General features: G+C 51.7%; 2 protein-coding genes across 2 annotated transcripts in view; one reads left to right on the plus strand and one right to left on the minus strand.

Annotated features, from left to right (window-relative positions):
- ERGIC1 (endoplasmic reticulum-golgi intermediate compartment 1) overlaps positions 1 to 24,201 on the plus strand; it is a 106,204-nt gene that overhangs the window by 8,291 nt on the left and 73,712 nt on the right. The gene's annotated exons all lie outside the window — the stretch shown is intronic.
- Positions 2,925 to 16,637, minus strand: LOC309820942 (serine-threonine kinase receptor-associated protein-like; the record flags this gene model as incomplete). The annotated part of the gene is given in 5 exon segments (XM_082652004.1): positions 2,925 to 2,967; positions 3,402 to 4,217; positions 4,219 to 4,522; positions 15,575 to 15,664; positions 16,475 to 16,637. Coding segments are annotated over 4 exon segments (1,293 nt in total). The 3' UTR covers positions 2,925 to 2,967; positions 3,402 to 3,481.

The following is a 24,201-nucleotide window of genomic DNA, read 5'->3' on the forward strand; positions in this document are numbered from 1 at the left end:
GAGTGACGCTCCATTGGGAAGGGGCAGCTGTCTGTGGCTTGTTGCCCTATAGATTACCCAATTTTTTAGGAAATGATGAAAGTCTGATAAATTGTGTGAAAATGATTAGTAACTGCTTCCAGTTTTATTGCTGTTGAACGTTGTGCTGGGCCATACCAAAGCCTTCTGAGGGCTGATGATGGCCTGTGGCTGGCGGCATGCAGCCTGTGTGTCACACGTACCAGTGAACGAGCACACACTCGCCAGGTGGACAGGACTTGGGGCGGTGCCCCTGGACTCTCGGGAGGTGGTCTGGCGGGTCTGGGCTCGGAGCCGGGGGCAGAGGAGTCGAGGGACCCCCAGGTTTGGGCAGAGGCATCCTCGGGGCACGATTCTTCCAGGCCTGGCAGCCATGGCTTCCCTCCTCTGGTTGGTGCTAGGGTGGCACTGCCAGCTCTGCCTCTGGACCTGTCTTTCCTCCTCAGCAGTCCCGGGGCTGGCCAAAGCTGAGTTCGAGTGGCACTCCCTTCTCCAGATCCCTTAAAACCTTCAGCCCTCAGGGTGTCTCAGGTGACCTCCCAGGGCTGTGCTGTGACCACAGTGCCCCCAACAGTGCCCATTTATCAAGGGCCAGTCTGAAGGCCTTTCTTGGATTCAGTTCATCCTCACATCACGTAGGAACCAGGTGTCATTCCCTTTACCTGATGAGGATGCTGGACACAGAGGGGAAAGGACTTGGCCAAGGTCACACAAACCACAGGCAAGTGGAACACTCTGTGATGCCAGAGCTGGTTTTCTTAACCACACTTGCGTGTCCCAGAGGGGAGCATAATCACCTCGATTTTGGAGGGGCACTCCGTGGATACCCCCGATGTAAGCTGCTGTCTACTTAGTTGTGTTTACAATTTATTGCCATGGAAACCTTGGCGGGGAAGGGGGCTCTGGGTTGCCTGAGAAGGGGGCTGGGCCTAGGAGACAATTTCCAGTATCTAGGTGACACTGTACATCTGTGGGCAGGAGATTACCGCTGAGCCCCTGCTGGGGAGGTGGGGAGAGGGGTGCAGCCCTTCCTGTGGGGAGCAGGTGGGGCTGGCCATCCTGTCCTTTCTCTGGCTGGTCTCTGGAGCCCCAGTCAACAGGCCAGGAACAGGCTGGGATGGTGGAGTCATTTGTTCGCTGAGCATATTTCTTGAAGGCCTACTGTGTGCCAGGCACTGTTCTCAAAGCTGGGGATATAGCACTGAGCCAGACAGACAGTTCCTGTCCCCCCAACCTCATGGAACTTATGTTTTAGTTCTGATATTTGGCGTCTCTCTTTTTTTTAAATTAGAGACACTTTTTTATTTTGGAATAGAGTTACAGAAAAGTTGTAAAGATGGTACAGATACCTCCAGTCCCGTGTTCCCCAGGCTTTATTTTGGATTTCACCTGTTTTCCACTAGTGTCCTGTTTTTTGTTTTTTGTTTTTTTGAGGGACTGGTTCTTTATTTCAAAAGGACACATCAATTTCCAGTATCAAAACAGTTACACTGTTGGTTTTTCTTTCTCCCAATCGGCCCCCAAAGAAATCACACCAAAGGAGAGCACATTTTAAGCCAATGAAGCTGCAGGATACGCACCTCACAGACCTCACTGAAACCTCACCAGAAAGCGGGGGATTGGGTAGGGAAAGAAACTTGAAAAGATCAGCACACTGCCAGCCCACAGACTGTAGAGAGCTCTCACAGCCAGATGGGGTGACCAGTGTGCCCCAAAGAAGCAAAGTCTCAAAATAATATAAAATTTAAAAAGTTTTGTTCCACTAATGTCCTTTTATTGCTCCAGGATCCAATCCAAGATCCAACATTGCATTCAGTGGTCACGTCTCCCCAGGCTCTGGTTGGGGACAGTTCCTCGGTCTTTTTTTTTTTTTTAATTTTTTAATTCTTGTCTGCGTTGGGTCTTCGTTGCTGCGTGCGGGCTTTCTCTAGTTGCGGCGAGCGGGGACTACTCTTCTTTGCGGTGCACGGGCTTCTCATGGCGGTGGCTTCTCTTGTTGTGGAGCGCAGGCTCCAGTAGTTGTGACTCGCAGGCTCTAGAGCGCAGGCTCAGTAGTTGTGGCGCACGGGCTTAGTTGCTCCGCGGCATGTGGCATCTTCCCGGACCAGCGATCGAACCTGTGTCCCCTGCATTGGCAGGCAGATTCTTAACCACTGCGCCACCAGGGAAGTCCCCAGTCTTTTTTTTTTTTCTTTTTAAAATTTTATTTTTTAAGTTAATTTTTATTGGAGTATAGTTGCTTTACAGTGCTGTGTTAGCTCCTACTGTATAGCAAGATGAATCAGGCATACATATACGTATATCCCCTCCCTTTTGGATTTCCTTCCCATTTAGGTCACCACAGTGCATTAAGTAGAGTTCCCTGTGCTATACAGTATGTTCCCATCGGTTGTCTATTTTATACATAGTGTCAATAGTGGATATGTGTGAATCCCCGTCTCCCAATTCCTCCCGCCCTCAGTCTTTCTTGTTCTTCATGGCCTTGGCAGTCTTGAAGAGCACTGTCCAAATGTCCGGTAGAACGTCCCGCACTCTGGGTTTGTCTGATGTTTGCTCGCGATTAGACTGGGTCGTGGGTGGAGTGCCCTTCTCAGCACATCCTGTCAGGGGTACCTGGCATCCACATGACGTCACTGGTGGCACTGCCCTTCAGCTGGATCAGGCAGCATTTGCCAGGCTGCCCCCGCCGTATCACTCCTTATTGATCAGCGGTCCTTCTCCTGCCCATCTTCACTGTCAGCTGGCCCTCCTGTAGGGAAGCGGACCACCAGTGTCTAGAATCCCTCGTGCAGGTTCACGTGTTCACCGTTAGCAGTGACTCTTTCTGCTCCGCTGGTGCAGGCCGCACCGCACTGGGCACCCGTATCACTTCTGAGGGGGTAGGAGGTATCGGGGTGTGGAGTGGTCTGGCCCCCGACGCCGCAGTCTTTCCATTACACCCCATGCCCTCTGAAAGAAGAGCCAATAGAGAGGGCTGTAGGAGCCATAAGAGTAGCCTTGAAAGAACTAGGAGTACTTTATCCAGCCCAGGGAAGCTTTATGTTTAGGCATTTTACAACTAAAAACAATTAGATGTTCGGAAGCAGTGTACAATGAGAGATCAAACCAGTTACTTTATCATGTATTCCCCCTCTTCTTTATAACTAAAGCAAAAAAAAAAAAAAATGGCTTTCTGCTTTAAGGGAAAAGTCAGAAAAATAGGTCAGTATATTTTCCCTCTCATAATAACATAAACAGCTACAAGAAATCCAACTATAATAAGAGAAATTGGTTGTTGGTTGGCACATATTCATTAAAAAGACAACAGACCATCGTGCTACAAGTTGGTTAGTTCCAGCACTGGAGCTAATTCATATTCCTCATTGTTTACTGCTCATGTTTACCTTAAGCAGAGAGTAACTCTGGAGGCTGATGCTTTTCTCCGTTTGTTTTAGTCCATAAGTTGTGTACATCTGCCTGATGCTCAGGCCTTAACTTCAGGAGTTGCACTATAGATGGCATCAGAATTCTCTGAAGCAATTTCTTTTAGCTCCTCTTCCGCTGTCTCTGGAAAACTGATCCTCGGCTCTGCCAGCTCACCACTGTCTTCTTCAGGAAGCACGTATTTCCAAAGGCCGTATGTTTTTCCTACCACAGTCTGCCATAGTCTCAGTGTTCCGTCTTCAGAACCACTAGCATCGAGTTGTCCATCAGGACTAAACCTCACACAGTGAATGGGACCCAAGTGTCCTTTGTAGGATTCTAATTCTTCTCCACTGTTATAATCATGCTTACAAAGTTTAAAATCTTCACCCCCTGCAACAAGAAATTCTTTCTCGGGATGAAGAGATGCAGAATTGATGGTTGCAGGAGCTTCAAAAGATTTAATTGGGTCCAAACTTACTGCACTGTGAAAAGCAGTAGATCGCCCATAAGTTATTACCAAGATCTCTTCCTCAGGAATGTATTCCATACTGCAAACAGACATATTAAAATTTAGAGATTTCACTTCTGTCATAGTAACATGATCCCAAAGGCGAACAGTTTTGTCATCAGCTGAAAGGATCTGTTTATCCTCGCTGCACCATAGAGCCTTTTTAATACCAGAGGTATGACCCCTGATTTCCTTAGGTTCTGCCTCAGGTTTGTTCAAGTCATATATGCATAACAGTTTATCCTGTCCCCCGGTTAACAAGTAATTAGTATCCTGCGTAAAATCCAGTCTTGACAATGTGTTTATGAGCCAGGGTCATCCATTCATCTCCTGAGACAGCATCCCACGCTTTGGCTGTGAAATCTGCAGCTGCTGTAGCTGCTGTGGTGGCGTCCTTATTTAATGTGACATCCCAAACAGCACCCTCATGACCCAAAAATGTTCCAGTCCAGTCTCCTGTGTCTCCCTGGCGTAGCATAGGTTTATCATCTTTGCAAGCACCGATTAGGCAAAAGCCGTAAGGCGTGACGCCACTGAAGGCCAAATCCACCACAGGCTGCGTGTGACATGTGGCCCGCGCAGGTGAGTGGCCTCATTGCCACGGCGGCTGCGAGCCTTGCGATCCGGCGGGGGGAGGGGAGGGGAGCCGAAGGTGGTCTGGTCTTTTCTCTCCTCTTGGCACCGACTCCTCGAGGTGCCCCCCCCCCGCCCCCTGCCCTGACTCTGGGATTGGGCCGGAAACGCGAAAAGGCCAGTCCGGTGGCCCCGAGGTCAGAAAGGGGTTAGGGATGGGTCAGGGAGTCTGCAACAGACAACCGATCCACTGCTGTCAAGGGAGGGAAAGGGGGGGAGGGGGAGAACCGGAGAACTGGCAGCCGTGACCCGCACCATCCAGGGAAGCGTGTTAAAGACTCATCCCACTGCCTTTTAGTCCCCTTCCTAGACAGGGTGGTAGGCCTGGCCCCGGCTAATTCCTGTGGATCCAGGAGGTGGCTGTTGGCTCGGATGAGACGCATCTCTCTACTCGTCTCTGCAGGCTGAGATCGCACCCACGCTCCTGGGCCAGCCTTAAGCCTTATCCACCTCTGTGAGCCCTCCCTGTTCTTGGGGAGTGGTGATGCGCTGAGATTTTCCCGAAGCCCTCCCTGACTGCGCTCTCCTGTCTCCATCCGGCTCTGTGCCATGCGGCTCCCTTGCTCCCTTCCCGCCTGGCTTGCCGGGCTCCAGGCCGTGGCAGTGTTACTTGTGCTGTTTCCTGCAGGACCCAGCCCAGGGACTGGCACATAGTCAGGGCACAGCAGTTCCGGGGTGATGTGCTCAGCAGAGGCTGCGTCGCACTGTGGCAAAGTAACGGCTTTGTGCATCTCCAACAGTCCTGGGTTCAAGTCTCGGCTTCACCACTTCCCAAATGTGTGACTTTGGGCAAGATGCCCTCTGGGTTTCAGTCACCTCACTGAAAGATAATAAGCCCACTACTCAGTAGTGCCTGGTTCCCAGCGCTGTCATGAGGACTAATTGAGCTCATCTCTGTAAAGCCCTTCAGATTATGCCTGGCATCTGTTAGGTGCTCAGTTATTATTCTTTACAGAGAAAAGCACCAGGACGTCAGGCTGGTATATAGAAGCTGGACTAGAGATGGCCCCTTTGTATTAGCCTAAATCAGCTAATTCCTATAAACAACCTGAAAATCTCAGGGATTTAATGCAACGGAAGTCCATTCCCAACGTGGTGGGGATGCTATGCCTCTCGCAGGTACCCTGCCCTCCGTCTTGTGGTTCTTCCTCAAGAGGATGTTGGATTCTTTCTGAGGCCTGGCAGTGCGGGGAGAGAAAGGGAGGCCGTGGAGGGTCTGGATGATGTGGTGCTATCCCTTCTGCCTTGACCCTGGGAACTGGCCTCACCCAACTCCAGGGAGGGTCAGGAGATCTGATCGGGCCGTGGACCCAGGAGGAAGAAGAAAGGACGGGCCTTGATACATGTGTCACTGGCAGAGGTGGTAACTGCAGTCAGTATAGTCAATCTCCCACCATTCTGGTACCATCTCCCTAATTTGGGGGTGTGTTCTTAAACAACATGTGTTATTTACTCAATAACTTTTATGGAAACTACTCAGTTTTTGAATTTAACACGTTTGTTTATAAAAGGTAACTTTATAACATCTTTGAAAATGGAAAAGCAGTATCACCTGCCACAAATAGATACAAATAATTGCAAGCCTGTTCCGTCCTAGCTAGCTGGTGCGTGCTACAGTAGCTGGGTCTGTTAAAAAAGGGATGTTAGCAAGTGCTAGAGGAACGAGAGGATGACAGCCGGATAGCACCACCTCGAGACGTTCTCTTTGAGGTTCTCGGAACACTCAAATGAGAGCTGAACAGGGAATGGCCTTCTCACTGTGAAGTCTGAAGCCATTTAACCACCAGGTCCCCACATGGCCTGAAATCACCCAGGTCACACCGGTGGCATAGGTGCTGCACTTTGGGAAATGCTGGCTTAGGGGACAGTCAGCACACAATTTGTGCACAGGCAAATCCAAAACTTGGTGCAGAGAGAGGTAGATGAAATCACCTGTCACCTCGTAGCACTCAGGACTTTATAGTTTCCACCTTGATCTATGAGGGGAATTAATGGTGTCACTTAACCAATGGGAATGGGAAACTGAGGCCCATAGCAGGGCATGACCACTGGCTCCCCTGCAGGACTCATGGCCTTTCCACTGTCCCTGGCTGCCATCTTTGGTCGGGGAAGGCTTACCGCCGTAGGTTAGACCACGTGGGCAGGGGTCATGTGTATTCATGCTGCTCTCTCATCTCTCTGCCCCTCTCACCCATCACCTGCCTGGTACACGTGACTGTGCTGGCACAGGAATGCCTGTCTCCCAGGCCTGCTTCAAGGAGCCAGGAAATCAGAAGCTGATCCTGGGCATGCTTGGGTACTTGTCACCCACTCACTGGCCCAGTGGGTGACCCAAGATTTGTGTGGGGACTGCACCAGTGGATGCTCTCCCTGGGGAACTACTTACCTGCCTGCTGTTAAGGGGAGGGCTCCCCGTATGTCCTGGCCCGTCTTTCTGAAGTTGTTTTGCAGTCCTGACTCAGGTGGACTCCACGAGCGGTTTGCTCACAGGGTAGAGGAGTCCGGCTTCCTCTCCCGCTCCTAAATCCCTTCCCACAATGTCCCACTCATTCCAAGTTATGCCAGTGCCAAGCCCCACTCACTGAATACAGGCAGTGTGCCCCGGATCTCCCAGCAACATGGCCAAAGGTATTGTTACCCCCATTTGTGGGGATGAAGAGATCAAGGCCCAGGGAAGCAGGGTTCCTTCATTCATCCGTTCATGCACTCACTCAAAGGTTAACTGGGGAGGATTCCAGGGACAACAAGACTGACATTGTCTTTACTGTCGTAGCATTTCCAGGGTAGTGGGGAAGGTGGGCAGGATGACAGTGAACAAATAATTGCACAGATGGTTAGTGTCCAGATTGGTGAGTGCCGAGGAGGAAGGAAGAGGAGACAGGTGATAACGAGTTTGCGGAGAAGGAGCTCGCTGGATTAGCTTGGCCAACTAGTGTCCTTCCTCCAAAAAGATCTTCCCAGACAGCGTACGTTATCTAATTTGGGTCACCCCCCCATCCCTTCCCTGTGTGTATCTTTTTATCGCACCTGGACGTGTCCTTCAGATCACTTAGCACAATTGCAGTCATCTGTGTGTGCCGTTTGTCACCTGATATCTGTCTGTCTCGATGGAGTCTAAGCTCTTGAGAGCAGGGACCAAATCTCTGCTCATCCCTGGATCCTGGTACTGAGCCCAGGTTCTGCACACAGCGGGTGCTCAGAAAATATTTATTAAATGAAGGAAAGAGAGGATCAGATCTAAATCTGTGGACTGTGGCGCCCGTGCTCCACCAACCTCACACCTCCCACAGCTCAGAACTCAGACAAGATGAGACCCCGGAGACCTGGCAGAGTGGTCCAGATCTGCTGGGATTGGATGCTTTGTTGCCATATCTCTTTGTGTTTGGAAAAAATGTTTCTAGTTTTCTTCTAAGAGTATAAGTGCATCAGAAAAGATTTATTTCTCTAACAGTGGGAATGGGAAATGTTCCCTACCGAATGTGTCCTGAGGAATTGGGAAATCTGGCATTACTCAGGCCCTGCCCAAAGTGGGAATGGGTGGCCAGCTGCCTGTCCTGATGGGAGGCTACCAGGCTCCCCTCACCCCTGCTAGCTCCGCTTGCTGGAAATGGCACTTTAGCCCCCAGAATCTGAGGTGGGGAAGCTGGGAGGGAGCAGACACCTGATATTCCACACTCACCCCAGCCAGGGGCCTAGGCCTAATTGTTCCCATTTTGAGAAAACAGGCTCAGAGAGGTTGAGGGCTTGGCCCAGAGTCACACAGCCATCAAAGTAACAGCCAGCCCCTGAAGTCAAGACTGTCCAACGCCCAGAAAATGATACTTTTCTGTTAGATCACCTGACTGTGGAGATTCAAGGTCCCCAGTTTTCAGTTTCAGTTGAGTAATCCTGTTCTTTCTAGAACTGGCAGGTTTCCCTAATCACCTGGGTCCTGTCCTGCCCCCCACCCTCAAGTCCGGTCCAGATGGGCCTGGGAGTCTGCATCTTTCAAAGTGTCCTCAGTGATTCTTAGGAACAGGTAAGCTGGGAAACCCTGAAGAGGGGTTCCCCATTATGACTTAAGTGTAGCTCTGGGATTGGGTACCACAAATCTTAATTAACTTAATAATGATTATCATAAAAGCGTCACATGGGGCTTAAGAGTTTAGAAAGCTCTTGGAAGATGAGTGTGGTCTGGGGATGATCGTTTTCTCTGCAGATGAGAACCCTGAAGTTCAGAGGGGCCCCAGGAGCGCAGCTTTTCTGCACTTGGATCTCAGACTTTTTCTAGTTTCCCGCGGAAGTGTTTGCCTCCTGGTGAATGTTAGGTCCTCAGATTGTTCCTGGTGACATGGCTGTGGGTTTTGAGCCCTCTGTTCTTGGTACAGAGAACTAGCCCTGACCCATTCTCTGCAGTCAGATGTTTCTGGAAGGAGGGGAGTGAGAAGCCACAGACGCTGGACAGTTGGAGAGGGTGGTGATAGGAGTAAACACTTACTGAGCATCTCCTGGGCATCAGGCACAGTGCTACGCACTGTAAATCTATCATTTTATTCAGTTGTCACAACAAACCCAGGAAGCGAGGGCTTTTACTTACCCCATTTTACAGATGAGAAGGCTGGTATGTGTTCAGGTTCCGGGCTGATCAGACTCTGTAAACACGGGAGCTGGGAGGGCATGGAGATGGGTGGAGCCAGCCCCTGCCCTTTGGAGCTGGGAGCCCCACCCAGATTCACCCTGCAGGCCAGGTGGCAGGGCCGGTTCCACTCTCTGTCCTGCCCAGTTTTCCCGACTCGGCTTTGGTTGGCCGAGCTTTGAAACTGGGGCGCTCTCAAAGCCAGGTGGTTTGTCAGAGCTGAGTTAACCCTGAGTCAAAGGAGGAATGAGAGGGTTCACTCACCCGCCTCCTCCCTGCCCCGTCCCCACCCGTCCCTCCCCGGGTCAGGCCCCTCACGGTGGGGCCACACAGACGTGTCACCCAACTTGGACCTCTGCCTGCCTCACACTCACTGGAACATGAAGAGTCAGCTGCCCGGGACTTAGCTTGTTCTAGAGCCATTGTTGTGAGGTCCCAGGCACACCTGGGATAGCCGGGCTTTGAAGCCTGGCACATCTGGGTCCCAATCCTGGTGCTTCTGCCCCCCCTCACTGTGTGTCCTTGGGCAGCTCACTTCACCTCTCTGAGCCTACCTTATGGGGACATAAACCCTGACCTCACAGGATTACTTCTTGGAGTCGAGAGCACCTCCCACAGCTACTGGCTCACCGTAGGTCCTAATTCAGTGACACGACGCCTCTACTTCCTTCCCCCATTTATGAAACTTCCTGTCATACTTGATCTAAAACAGAGAGTTTAAACTGGCGGCATTGGGGGTCACATTCTGCCCAATCACAGATGTGATGATCTGGTCCTCACATCTAAAAATAAATTTAAAGTTAAATGCCAGCATTTCCAATTCGACAATTTCCCATAAAAATCTGGATTTCCAGTGCCTCTAGAAGCATGGGGCTCCCAGGCTTCACTGGCCAAAGGGAAACTGGCAGAGAATCAGAATCGGGTGTATTGTTACCGTTGAGGGGAGGGGGCAGTATTGTATTTCTCATGCCTCCACTTTGAGCCTAATGATTGAAGATTCTCTTGAGACCACCCCACAAGGAAGGAATAGTGACTCAGAAATGGCTTTTAATCTTTCAGAACACTGGCGCAGCCTGCCCAGGTGCCACGTGTGGGTGGGTCAGCTGGCAGGACCTGCTTCCTGCAGACCAGTGTCATCTAACCCAGTCCACCTCCTACAGGCCTCATGCCAACAATGGACACCAGGGAGCCAGTCAGGGAGGTCTCCCTTTGGAAAGAGCCAGTGGCCTTTGGGAGACAGTGGAGACCAGGGTTGAGAGCTTGACCTCTGAGTCTCCCACCAGGCTCTCAGTGCCTTGCTCTGCCTTTGTCACGGTGGGGTCCCCGGGGCCTAGGACAGTGACGGGCACACTGAAAAACGTGTTGAACAGTGAATGAGCAGTCTCCCTGGAGTTGAACCGCAGCCCTACTACTTGCAGAGTTGATTTGCTAGCACTTTACCCACATCATCAGCGGGGATGGTGACGGTACCCTCCTCCTGGGGGACAGTAGAACTTCAAAGAGATAACTCGGCTAAATGGCTCAGCACGGCGCCCACCGTGGTAAGTGACCGGTGCGTGTGGCTGTGATGATTATGTAGTTGGCACAGGTATTTCTGTGCTTGAACCTTGATACAGGCCACCACTTGGGCCTCTGACCCTGCCGCAGGGTGGTGGTGTTACAACTGCCTGAGCATGCTGGTGGTAACAGCCCGGAGGAGAGAGGGCACGTGGACTTGACCAAGGCTGCGGACCCCTGGGGAGAACCACCTGTTTGTCAGCTGGTGTCACTCCCTAGTGTGGAGACGTGGGATGCGGACGTGATGTCCACCCTCCCACAGGCTGAACTGGTTGGCCATGTGCTGTTGTTGCCTGAAAGATATTGCACAGAAGACACAATGGGTAGGAATGTGCCCTGGGCCCAGCTGTCTCCATGACGTGTGAGCCACTCCTGAGTCTGCTACAACCCAGGTGGAAGCAGCTAGAAGAGTCACAGCTACAGCCGCCACGGCAGTGCATGCTGGCCTTAGAGTCCCTTTCTAGCCCCAAGGGCTCCGGAAGTGGAAGGGCTGGTTAGGCTACCCAAAGTAGAGCGTCTTCCTCAGTGGGACCTTCTGCTTGATACCTCTTGGCTGTTTTTAGCACACGTACCCAGCATTTCCCTCCCTTGATCACCCACAGCAGCTCTTTGGGGGAGGAGTCACCCCTTTCACAGATGGGAAAATTGAGGCCCAGGGAGTCACAGGCTGCCCAGCTGGCTGGGGGCAATTCGCTTGTCCAGATGATTCCCACGGCCCCACCGAGAGATCGTGATATGGGGAATCAGGGCCCCGGCCTCTGTATTTTTTTAAAAATAAGTTTATTTATTTAATTTATTTATTTTTGGCTGCTTTGGTTCTTTGTTGCTGTACGCAGCTTTCTCTGGCTGCGGCGAGCGGGGGCTACTCTTTGGTGCGGTGCACGGGCTTCTCATTGCGTGGCTTCTGTTGTTGCGGAGCACGGGCTCTGGGCACGTAGGCTTCGGTAGTTGTGGCTCGCGGGCTCGGTAGTTGTGGCTCACGGGCTCAGTACTTGTGGCTCGCGGGCTCTTCAGTAGTTGTGGTACATGGGCTTAGTTGCTCCGCGGCATGTGGGATCTTCCCGGGCCAGGACTCGAACCCCTGTCCCCTGCACTGGCAGGCAGATTCTTAACCACTGTGCCACCAGGGAAACCCCGGCCTCTGTATTTTTAAGCAACCTCTCTGGGGAGTTGTAATGATCAGGAGAGGGGGGAACCCAAGTAGGGACTCCAGTTTTGTGCTCTGGCCCTGCTGTTAGCTCAGTCAGCCAAATCATGTACTTCCGTGGGCTTCCCTTCCTCAGCTGTGAGATGTAAGTAGTGCCCACCTCAGAGGATGGTTGTGAAAATGCCATAGGCGGTAGGTTGGTCGGTCAGTGTAACATTCTCAGGATTTGGGGAGTATTGATTTGTTGCTATTGTTCCACATGGGATTTGTTACAAAAGCAATTTAAGAAACAAAAAAGACACCTGTGAGTAATTTACAGCAGTGTCTTCTCACCTCCTTTGAGGTAGGAGTCTTAGGATGCTGGGATCAGGGTTGCTCTGCCCCCATTTTAGAGGTGAAGTGACTGAGGGGGCAGGCTGGACTTTGGAACTCCCACAGGGGCGGGGCAGGTGTGGAGGTGGCTGCCTCGGGTGGGGGCAGCAGTGGGGTGGGGTGTTAGAGGTCACCGCACCCCACCACCACCTCCCCCGCGTGGCCTTTCTCAGAACACCAGGAAACACCTCCGTGTAGGGATGGTCACGCTACCTTCCAGGAGGGCCGCGGGGGTGAGAGAGGAAGCACACCCACCTGCCTCCCACTCCTGGGCTTGATCCAGGCAACACGGCCTCTTCCGTTCCCCCTCACGCCTCCACTGGTGTCTTGGCCGCGCCAGAAGTTCTCCCTAAAGTGTGTCTGCTGAGATGGTCTCAGTCCATCCAGCGCCCTCCTTGCTCATTTGCTCATTCATTCATGTAACTTATCCGTTGAGCACCTACTGTGTGCCATGCGCTGTGCTGGTGCTAGTGTGTGGAGCTGAACCCCACGGACATGGTACCCACTCTCAAGGAGCTTCCATTCCAACAGGGAAGATAGTTAAACCATCAAGAGTTATCTGAGCAAGAATGTCCAGGGATCTTTGGGGATATTCTGATCTACCTTGGTGCGGAGTTCTGAGAGGACCTCCCCTAGTGCCACCTCAAGGCCTCGTGATGAGCAGAGCTGGGCAGGTGCCAGGGCAAGGGGTCCAGGCCCATCCAAAGGCAGAGGCAGGAGTGAACTGTCAGCACTTGGCGAACTGGCTGGAGAAGGCATCGGGGGCACCGTGAAGAGTGTGCCCTTGACCCTCAGCACAGTGGGGACAAGTTTGAGTGGGGAGCTGGGTTCTGTTTGTGCCGTGGGCAGCCTGCAAATCTGCGCTGCGGAGATGGGCCTGGGTGCAGCCCAGCGGGGACCGGGCCAGCAGCCGCTGGCTCTTTTGGTGTCCAGTCTTTCTGCCAAGAGGCCTCTTTGATTCACATTTTCCACATGGACTTGATGTTTTAGAAATGTTGACCTTCAACTAATCAAATGTCACTTATTAAATTGCAAGTCATATCCTTTTCAATTTACAAAAAGGACAGTGGGCCGGCGACTTAGTTCGTGGCCTGTTGGCAGGAGGGAACTTGACAGCACTTGAGGCCAGAGAAAAGACAGGTGCCTTATCAGTGACCCCCCTCCCCCCTCCCCTGTCCCCGTGTCCCCAGGGGGTGGGCAGCATGTCTTCTCAGTGAGAAGCTGAGCTGAGAGTGAGGCTGGGTTAGCAGCCAGGCTGGAGAAGCCGTGGCGAGGCTGGAATGCCAAGTCCAGGCGGGTGGACTTGAGTCTCCCTCTCAGGAAGCAAAGAATCCTCTTAGAAAGGTGAGGTCAGTTCATACAGGCCGGAGAAGAGTCAATGCCACGTAGGCAACGGCACCTGAGTAGAAAAGAAGACAAAAGGCAGGATGTGCGCAAACAGGGAGTGTGTGTGTGTGGGGGGGCGGCTTCCTGGAGGAGGGACACTCGAGAGGAGTCGGGTTGGGATCAGGGGAAGGGATGGCATTCTACCCGAGGGGTTCTGCAGCCTGATGAGATTGGGAGGAAGGGATAGCCATGTGGGAAAGGGCAGGGGATACAACGGGCAGGTGAGGTAGGCCTGGTTTGTAGACCACCCAGAGGAGCCTGGCCTGGGGTCTGCATGTGCCGCATCAGGCAGTGGGGAGCCATAGCAGGTTCATGAGCAGGGACGGTGCTTAGGAAGGAGAAGGGGATCAAGTGAATGTAAAAACTCCCTGGGGCATGGACAAAGGGGAACTAAAAGCCCCTTGGCTTGCGTCAGTATGTTTCCCAAGACAGTGGGGGAGTGTTCTCCCTGATGGGGTGACTGGTCCTTATTCACACCCTCAAGGAGACTGAAGACAAGACTGTCAGACCGTGGATGCCAACCTGAGGCTGAATCCATGCATATGAAATGCCTAAAGCGCATTGTAGACAGACGGGCTGCCGTGGGAATTGTAGCCAAGGGTTGGGGCCCCTGAAAACCCCACAGCAGGAATTTCACAGGTGGGGAATTTAAAAGCATTTTGGAACATAACATTGGGCTCCCAAGGCCACTAGTGGACCTGAGGAACATGTTGATGTATGTTGAAGTTCACTAGAATAATAATACACTGAAGAGAATATCTGCTGTGTTAAGCATCTTAGATTAGGAATAACAGGAACTTCTTTCAGCTTCAATTTCCTCATCTGTAAAATGGTCCTAATGATAGTGCCTACTTGCTAGGGCTGTTCCGAGGATTAAATGGACTGATGCAGGTGAGACGCTTGGCATTGGACTTGGCTGGGCTAAGCTCTCAGCTGATGGCCTGGACAGTCCCGTTCATTCCTTCTTACCATCCTTACCTGCTAAAAGCATAAGCATCTCTGCTCCAGCAGTTTCAGGGAGATGCTTATAAATTTGTTTCACTTTCTTGCAGGGATGCCTGGCATAAGAGACTTTCCCCCTTGAGTCTAGAACTAGACTAGAGTCTAGACAATGGTGTGTGGCAATGAGCAGTCACAGCCCTGACCCCACCCCCTCCCAGCTGTGGGATCCCAGGCAGGTCCTTCATCCCCTTGGGTCTCAGTTTTGTCATCTGCAACAATGGGCTAGTACCCCCACCCCCTACCCCCGCCCAGGCACTGTGTGAGGCAAGATGAAATAGTGTCTGTGGTACTCCATTGTCAGCAAGTACTCCATCATGGCCACCTGGTCACCAACCCCCAGGACCCCAGGCAGCCCTCATGTATGACTCAGTTCCCTCCCCACGTGCTTGTCTTCCACCTTCCTCTGTAGCTCCTAGAGTGTGGGTAGTAGAATCTGCGTCTCTCCACCTGCTCTTTGTTTTACTTCCCTTTTCACTTTTCATTCCCTGGGCTGTTTGTTCAGTCATTCATTCATTCATCCATTTACTCACTCATTACGTACAAATATTTATGCTGTTCGTTGTGCTAGGCACCTGGGGCGGCCAGTGGTGAACGAGAGGCATATAGCTCCTCCTGTCGCAGAGTCTTCATTTTCAGCGATTAAATCAAACATCCAATTAAATTTGTACTTATCAGTTGATATGAGGTCTGTGAGGGGAAAACACAGGGGATTCTTCTAGAGGTCAAGGGAAACCTCACGGCAATGATGTTTCAGTGGCTGTCTGAAAGGTACTTGGGGTTCATTAGGGAGGGAGGCCCAGGTGGAGGGAACAGCATGGGCAAAGGCCCTGAGGTAGGGAGGTAGCATTGTCCATGTGGAAGTGGCTGCAGGACAGAGCCGGGGAGAGCCCAGGCTGGAGGACTCAGCTGGGCCAGGCCGTGAGGGACTCACAGGGCACGATTAGGAAGATGACCTTTATCCTAAGAAGTCTTTGGCCCTTGAAGCGTTTTAAGCAGATCTTCATGAAGAGTTCACTCTGGACTGAAGGGGAAGAGCAGAGCAGTTAAGAACCTCCTTCAGTGTGCAGGTGAGGGTGATGACGCACTACTGCACACCCCGGGTCCTTTACTCACACACTAGAGGAGCGACTCATGGCTTGCACTTAGCAAGACGAGAATCCTTGTGTTGGTACAGAAGAAAGTCACAGATGGCGGGATCATATGTCCTGGAAGCTTGGGGTGGGGCCCGGGAGCCTTTGCCGAATCACTGCCTGTCATGTGATCATGATGATGGTGATGCGGGCTGCTCAGAGGAACCCCGAGAAAACCTAATGTGTACCCAGCAGATCCAAGTTCATACTCTCAGCTGACCTTCCCAGCGCCCTACGGACACGGGTGGGAGTGTCCTGTTGTCCAAAGAAAGAAAACAGGGTTGAGTGTTGGTGAGGGATCTGCCCAAGATCCTGAGGCTCCTGCCTGCCAGGTGTTTGGGGCCAGAGTCCCCACTTCCCTGTCCTGTAGGTAACAGCCGGGAGAGCACATCCGTCTTTCTGAAGCACTTTGGACGGGTAATACCAGGTCAGGAGGTTCTGTGGCCAGAGAGAGCCTGGGGCCAGAAGCCTCTCTGAGGCTGTGACTTTTGAGGCTCACGTTGCCTTCTGCCACCTACCTAGCCCAGGCTCCCCTTCACAGCTTCCCGGGATCCCCCAGACCTGGGTGGGCAGCCGGTGGCCTTACCTGGGATGGTTCTGCTGCCCTGCATGCCCCTTTCTGTGTCCCCCCCACCCCCAGTTTATCCTTTCAGGCTTTGGGTTGAGGCAGGGCTGTTCCCTGTAAATACCAGTCCCCTTACATGAGCATTTTTCCTCTATGATTTTTCCTGTTTTGATGAAACACTGCTCTTGGCTGTACAGGTTCCCAAGAGGGAACCAAGGCCCCGGCTTGGCTAGCCAGTCATTCAGGAACTTTGCTTCCAGACCCAGCCCCACACCCAGCCCACATTCCGCCAGGGCCATAACCTTAACCTCCATGCACTGTGTGAATGGGGCCCGTCCCTCCCCCGCTCCCAATTCCCATGGTTCCCATGGCCACCTCCTTATCGCTATTCCCAGCTGACTGAAAAGGGCTGCATTCCAGCCCAAAGTTAGCCTCGCCCTCTCTCCCCCTTTCTGTTTTCTTCCAGACTGAGGGGTGTAAGAGTTGACTAGGGTTAATGGTCCTGCTACCAGTGTCTGAGCCCACCGCATCCATCAGGCCGCCTGTAGGGAAAGGATGGGGTGGTACCTTAGCCCGTTCATTCAATCGTGCGTTCAGCAGATGCACTGAGCTCCTCCTGTGTGCCAGGCATTGTTTTAGGCACTGGGCATAAAAAGCGTGGAAGTTAACAAGTGTCACGGAGGTGAGGCGCAGCTGGGCTCTGAGTGCGAGCTGAGCTTTGCAGGTCGGAACAGAGGCTCAGGGCGCTGATGCAGGTCTCCAGGGGCTGCTGGTCACCTCTCTGCCCACCTCTGTGGGGAATCACGTTAAAAGCCCCTCGGGTGGGGCCCCTGTGAGCCCAGTGTAGCCCTCGTACCTCCTCCAGCTGAGTGCAGGCGAGATTCCAGCCCTCGCCCTCCGCCTCTGTCAGGTGTCCTTGAGCAGGACAGGCAGCTGGACACAGTGGCCTCGTGAAGACCACAGCACGGCCAGTAGGCGGTGGTTCTGGGATTTGGGGGCCAGGTTCCCCTCACTCCAAAGTCATTTCTTTGGGGTTCTTGACTATTTGTCGGCCGGGTTATCTCTGTGGCTTTTTTTCCTGTGGTGTTTCTTGCCTTTCAGCGGTGCTGTGCCTACAGGCCTTGTCTTAATCCCCCGGCTCAGCCAGAGGTGCTTGTGGAAAGTATTTGTCCTGGGTAATTACAAGCTTTTAATCTTAACTTTTGACACACGTTTACCCATCCCATTCTCCTACGTGTTTGTCCATTACTTATTCATTCTTTCAACAAACAGCATTTATTCAGGACCAGGCCCCTGCGTGCCAGGGAGGGGAGGGACAGGTGAAGCAGACTTGTCCCCGTCCTCAGGGAGCTCGCGGCTACGCGAGGCAGTGGGCTTGGTACTCCAATGCGGGAGGTGGGCCGACCTGCCTGGGCCTTGATGCTGATGACAGGAATAGCTAACCCTGAGGCAGCGTTCTCAGGGCACCTGCGCTGCCTTCTTGCATCTATTAACTGACTTAATCCTCGTGACCACCTCTGTGAGGTGGGTATAGGCTCTGTTATTATGAATAACATAACACATATCGGGAGCTAACTTGCCCAGGGTCACCTGGCTAGTGGCAGACGCGGGATTTGAACCCAGGCTCCCTGGCTTCTCAGTGTGGGCCCTTAACTGCGCCAAGCTGCGTGACCGTGAACTTGCTAGATAAAGCAGTGGGAACAGAGCGTGCACATCACAGAACTGCGAGAGAAACAGACTGCTCCGAGGCTCGCGTGGCAGAATCGAGGACAGCCTGAGTGGGAGCTGGTGCCGAGTGTGGGTCCCCCGGTCAGGGCAGGGGATGGGCCGGGGCTCAGGTCCTCCCCAAGCAGGAGACCCAGAGTGATCTCGTGTGAGGAAGGAGCCAGGGCGTTGGCCGCGCCCGTGTGTCTCAGTGAGCACAAAAACATATTCCAGAGCCAGACCCTGAGTTCCACAGTGTTTGAAGCCCTGCCTGAGGGCCGGGGCCAGTGCTGTGTGGAGGAGGAAGGGCCTGGCTGGGGCAGACGGAGGCCAGGCCAGCCGCGGCCGGAGCCTGGCTCTGTCGCTGACCGCCGGGGTCACTCTGGGTGAAACGCAGTCCGCCCTCCTGGGCGCTCAGCACACTGCCGCAAATCCACTGCAGAGAGTAATCTGGAGTCCTTTCCCTGGCCTGTAGGGCCCTGCGTGATGCGTCCTCCCCCAGTGTCGCTGACCTCATCCTGGGCCTTCTCCGCTCCCTGTGCTCCAGCCATGTGGGCATGGCTGCTCCTTGACCAAGTTGACCATGCTCCCATGTTGCCCCGACTGCTTGGATGCCCTTCCCGGGCTCTTGGCATGGTCAGCTCCTTCCCTCCCCTCAGGTCTCTGCTCAGAGGTCCTGCCCTGATCACTCAGCCTGAAGCGCCCCCGTCCCACGCTCTCAAGTCACCCTGTGAGCTCCGTTGTAGCTCTTAGCACACTTCAGGACAGTCCCGACTCCCTTTTTAGCTCTGTCCCCTCCACGAGAACACAAGTTCTTCAGTTCATAGGCCTTGCCTGTCTTGTTCACTCTCGTTTCCCCAACACTATCAATGGTGCCTGGTGCGTGTGGACACTAAACGTTTGCTAGCTAAACGAACGAGCCTCAGTTTCCTCATCTGTAAAATGGGAAGCAGCTCGCTGATGTACTGAAGTTGGTGTAAAGATTAGAGCGTGTTTAGGTTAAGGTGCCTGGTACAGGCCTGGCACATAGTAGGCACTTAGGATTGGTCAGTGAAGCACGTGCTGAGGCCCAGGTGTGAATTTCCAGCCTAGTATAGACTCCGTGGACGTTGCATAGCTGGGTTTTTTGACATTGCCAGAGCAGCCTGGTGCTCACCAGCTCTGAAAATCAGGGTGATGAGTGGGGCAGGATGAGGAGAAGGAAAGAAAGAAAAAAAGAGAAAAAATGAGAAGGAAAAAGGCCTGGGATGCAGTGGATTGTTTTTTCAGTGGAAACGTAGAAAGAGATGGTTTTTTGCAAGATCAGGTTTGCCCACTGGAAAGTTTGTAAATTCCTGCCAAGATCTTTTTTTTTTTTTTTTTTTAAGACCATTAGAAAGGAGATAGGGCACAGGTAATTCCAGTTAATAAATGTGGAAAGAATGATAGAATTTGGAAGTCACCATTAAAACTCCACAGTAATAATTATTTCAGTTAAAATCCACTAATTTTGGATGCCAAAATTAGTGGGCAAAAGTTTAAGCAGAAACAAGATATTTGTATAGTCTCAGAGTATCTCCCCCGAAATATTTAGTCATTACAAAGTGGGAAAATAGTAAGTGTCAGGAGAATCCTGGCAGATCGAGTCTTAGCCAAGTGATCAAGGCTAACAGCACAGGTGCTAAGACATATGGCATCATGTCCCCGATGTGGGGCTCTAAGGAGGGCGCAGCACTGTGGGATTCTTCCCAGAGATGCACAACCTGACTGAAATCACCAGAAAACATCAGACAAGCCTGGTTTGAGAGGTATTCTACGAAGTAACTGACAAACACTCTTCAAAAATGTCACAGTCATGACAGACAAGGAAAGATGCGGGACTGTCACAGATTAGAGACTAAGGAGGACCCCGGATTGGATCCTAGACCAGAAAAAGGACATTACTGGAAAAACTGGTGAGATCCTAATCAGGTTTGTCTTTTCCTTAATGATATTGTACCGAGATTAATTTCCTAGTTTCGAGAATTTTTCTGTGGTTTTCTCTGGTTCTGTAAGATGTGAACATGAGGGGACACTGGCTGAAGGGTGTGCTATCTGTGCAACTGTTCTGTAAGACTCAGATTATCATGAAATAAAAGGTTTAGAAGGATGGCACTAGATAAAGGGGGAAGATAAAGAAGTATGGCAGGAAAAATCTAATGGAGACTTCATTATGGCATTCTCACTGCGCGAATGAGTATGTGTTTGCAGAAAGGCCCGGTGATGGTGACGGGAGTTCTAAGGCACGGAGGTAGGCACCTTTCAATTGAAAAATCCCGTTTCCTTGAAGGATTTTCCACAGCTGGTTGGCTGTCTGACCTTGACTTTGCCCTTCCTTAAGGGGCTCTGGTTCTTTTCTCCTGAGTTCTGTCACCGCTTAATCAGCAGAGGGTATGTCCTTTAGTGACGCCCATTGATGTCAGGCTGTACGAAGGCATGGTAGGATTCAGCAGCCACTGATTCGGGAAGTCCTTAGCAGCGTCTGCCAAATTTATACCATTCCCAGGCCACTTTCACACTTTTGCCGTATCTACCTCTACCCAGACTATTATAAACTTTCTGTTTTATTTATATGGACCCACTTTAAAGATTCGAATAGGTGAGTTAAAAAGAAAAGGTAAAACCAATGTCATTTGCCGTGAACCCAAAGTATCCATAAAATTCAAAGCAATGACTTTCAAAGAAAATTCGAGCTTAGGTAGAACCTGCTGGTAGAAGGTTCTGAGCCTGAAACCTGCTCTTCGGTTTATTAAAAGGTGAGATTATTAGGTGTTAAAAGACCCTCTGGAACCAAAATGAGACTTTCTTCTAGACTCATTCAAGAAAATTGATGGAGAAGTAGAGTGGGAGGAACTCCCTCACTGGGTGATTCACGTTAATTGCTGCCCTTCCCTGGTTCCACCTAAAACCATCTCATGCGGGACCACGGAAGCTCCTCTAGAGCCATCTAGCCCTCCCTGAGGGGCAGGAGACCAAGGGCCCTGGGGCCCACCTGGCCACACCGTCAGCCTGGGCAGCCTTGAGCCCTCCGTCTGCCTGGCCCACCCCTTTCTTCTAGCCCCAGGGATTCAGATCTGACTTTGTGAGCCCAGATCTGAAGCCACTTCCTCTGGCCAGCTGTCCCTGCTCTGCCCTCAACTTCAGAACACGTTGGCTTTAAAAAAAAAAAGAGAAAGAAAGCCAACATCTGACTTTCTAGGAGATACAAGAATTATTCTCATACTATATTATTGTTCCTACTTAATTCCAAGAACCAGGCTTTATCATGTTGAGGTGGTATCTGCTGTGTCACAGAGCTGCGTGGGGTTCAGTAGAACAGGGCTCTTAATCATTTTGACATCTACCCTTTGTAAGAAATACATTTTATATTGTAACCCAGTGGACAACATGTAAACACTCAACATAGCAATCCTTCCTTTATACAGGCAATGCAAACAGCTATTTTTTATTCTATTGTAGCATTTTTTAAAATGCTGGTTACAGCTCACTAAGTTGATTTCTCAACTCCCTAGTCATAACTTGCAGTTGGTAAAACACTGCTCTAGAGGATGACAGCATGAACCATAGTAAGAGGTCCCACTTTTTTGAGTACCTAGTATGTGCCCGGCACAGTGCTGAACACCATCTTGTTTAATCCTGACTATGTTTGCTCATCAGACTACTGAGTCTCAGAGAGGGACATCATTTAGCCCAGGTCACAGAGCGTGTGAGGGCAGAACCAGGATTGCTACCTGGTTGCTCATGTCCTTTGGGCTTGGGAACACTTCCCCTGTGTATCTGCCTTTGTACCTTGATCAAGATTGTCCCCAGAGGAGGTAGGGATAAATGCATAAATGACAGAATCAAACATCAAGTTAGTATAGAAAGATACTCTAAAACCATCTCTTTAATTTTACTCTAAGCCAGCGCAAGGGGTTCCCAAACCTGGCCAATGATTTGATGTTCTTTCTTCTTAACTTTTAAATTAATTTTAAAATTGAGGTATAGCTCGCCATAAAGTGGACAGCTCAATGGCTTTTTACATACATACACCCATGCCACCACCCCCAGGTTAAGACCGAGGAACATTCCCAGCCCCTGGGAAGAGTCCCTTGTGCCCCATCCTGGTCAGTACCCCAACCAAGAGGGAACCCTCCTCCTGGCTTTCCTCACCGTTGATTAGTTTTGTCCATCCTTCAAGGTCACATAAACAGCATCCTCCTGTATGTGTGTGTCGGCCTTCTTTCATGCAGTGTAACATCTATGGGATTCACCCATGTCGTGTGTGCCAATCATTCATTCTTTCTTGTTTTGTAGCATCTGACTTCTTTTTGGTACTTCTAAGCTTTTTAAAAAATGTTCCCACCCTATTTTAGGCATATCAAATAGCACAGAGACTAATCCACACCTTCCCCCCATTTTAAGAAACACACCTTAAGCCCCCATATTCCTCTTCCCCTGCTTCCATCTTCGATGCATCCCCACCTCCATCCCAGAATAACTGCTCTCCCCAAAATGGGGTTGATCCTTCATGCACATATCGGTACGTCTTTACTACCTGTGTCTGAAAATTCTTAGTGGGTCTTTCTAGATGCTGGGTGTGTGTGCGCATGTGCGCACATGCTTTTTTTTTTTTTGCATTGCTGAACCCAGATAAAAAAATATTTTTAAAATGTTCCAAGTCTTTCTGGAAATCAGAATCTCAGCTCCGTGCTCTTGAGGTCAAGAGAGTTGGAGCGGAGTCCAGAAGGAAAGGCCAGTCGGGGAGAGGCAGGAAGAGAGCAGAGTGGGGACAGAGATCCCAGGGGCAGGTGGAGGAGTGGGCTGGGTACTCCTCACCACGGGAAGCACCTGTAACCCTGGGTCTCCGGATCCCCTACCTTCCGTCTCATCCTGGACCCATGGGGACCTCAGCGTGCCCCTCTTTCTGACTTGATTTCCTGGATCCACTGGTGCCCCCTCTGCCGCAGCAGCCCTTGGAGGGATTTGAGGGGGCAGAATGAGGTTCTCCTTTGGGAAGAAGAAAATGCTTGTGGTCCTTTCTACCTCACACCCTGCAGCCTCGTAGTAGTGGGGAAAGCGGTGAGCACTGACTCGTGGGGCCGGGCACTGCGCTAAATAACTACTTTCCCCGTACTAACACATGGACCCCCTCAGAGCTACCCAAGGAGGCAGCACTGTTTGACAGACTGGGAAACTGAGGCACAGGGAGATGGAGTAAATTCCCAAGGCCACAGCTAGCGAGCGATGAACGTGGCCTCACACCCAGAAAGGCCGGCTCCAGACCCTCTGTGACCATACACCCTCCAGCCTCAAATCTAAAAGAGCAGGGAGGCCCATGGCCTTCCCTTTCTGGCACTCATCCCCTTCTGTAACTGCACATTGGTAACAGAGCTTGTTAGGCTCTGGCTCCAGGCAGGCAGGGGCTGCCTTTGTTTGGTTCGCATTGTATCTCAAGGGCCTAGCTCAGCATCTGGAACAGAGCAGATGCTAGTGATATTTGCGGAATCGATGCTGAGTGAAGGAATGAATGGGCAGAAGCAGAGCTGGGAAACCATTCATGAGGTGTTTTCTGCAAACGCCAGGCTTGCCTCCGGGCTGTGGGGAATCTGAAAGCCAAGGGTCTGAGTCCTAGCTCCAGTGCTCCCTGGGAGTGCCACCCTTATCTTCCCCATCTGGAATGTGGGGATTGGGATCGTTCCTCCCTCCCAGGGTTGCTGACACTGCACGGTCAGGTGTGCCGCATCACAGACCGTTCTGGGTATGGGGGTGGGGCGTGGGCTTCCAGGTGGGTGGGCCCTCTGTAGACAAGAGGCCAAGGTCATTTCATGGGAGAGCACAGGAGTCCTGGTTCAGGCCCAGCAGTGGCATGGAACTCGCCGGTGGGCACATGTGAGCTATTTGATGTATGCTGCCCCATATCTTTCCGCTGTGTCCTTAGTTCTGCCCCTCGGAAGCCGCAGGAACAATGCTGACTGGCCTTGGCCACTGCCTCTGAATTTCAGCTCTCTGCTGTCATTTGACACCAGGAAGACTGCCAGCCAGCTAGGCTGCAGAGGTGTTACTGCCCCCATTCCTTGCTGACTTCCGCTGGGTCCTGGCTGGGCAGGACAGCACTTGCCTCTCTCCATACTCACTCTGCTTTGAAGACGTTCCTCCTGG

The sequence above is a fragment of the Grampus griseus genome (genome assembly GCF_964374135.1).
Source record: "Grampus griseus genome assembly, chromosome: 3".
Classification (NCBI taxonomy): domain Eukaryota; kingdom Metazoa; phylum Chordata; class Mammalia; order Artiodactyla; family Delphinidae; genus Grampus; species Grampus griseus.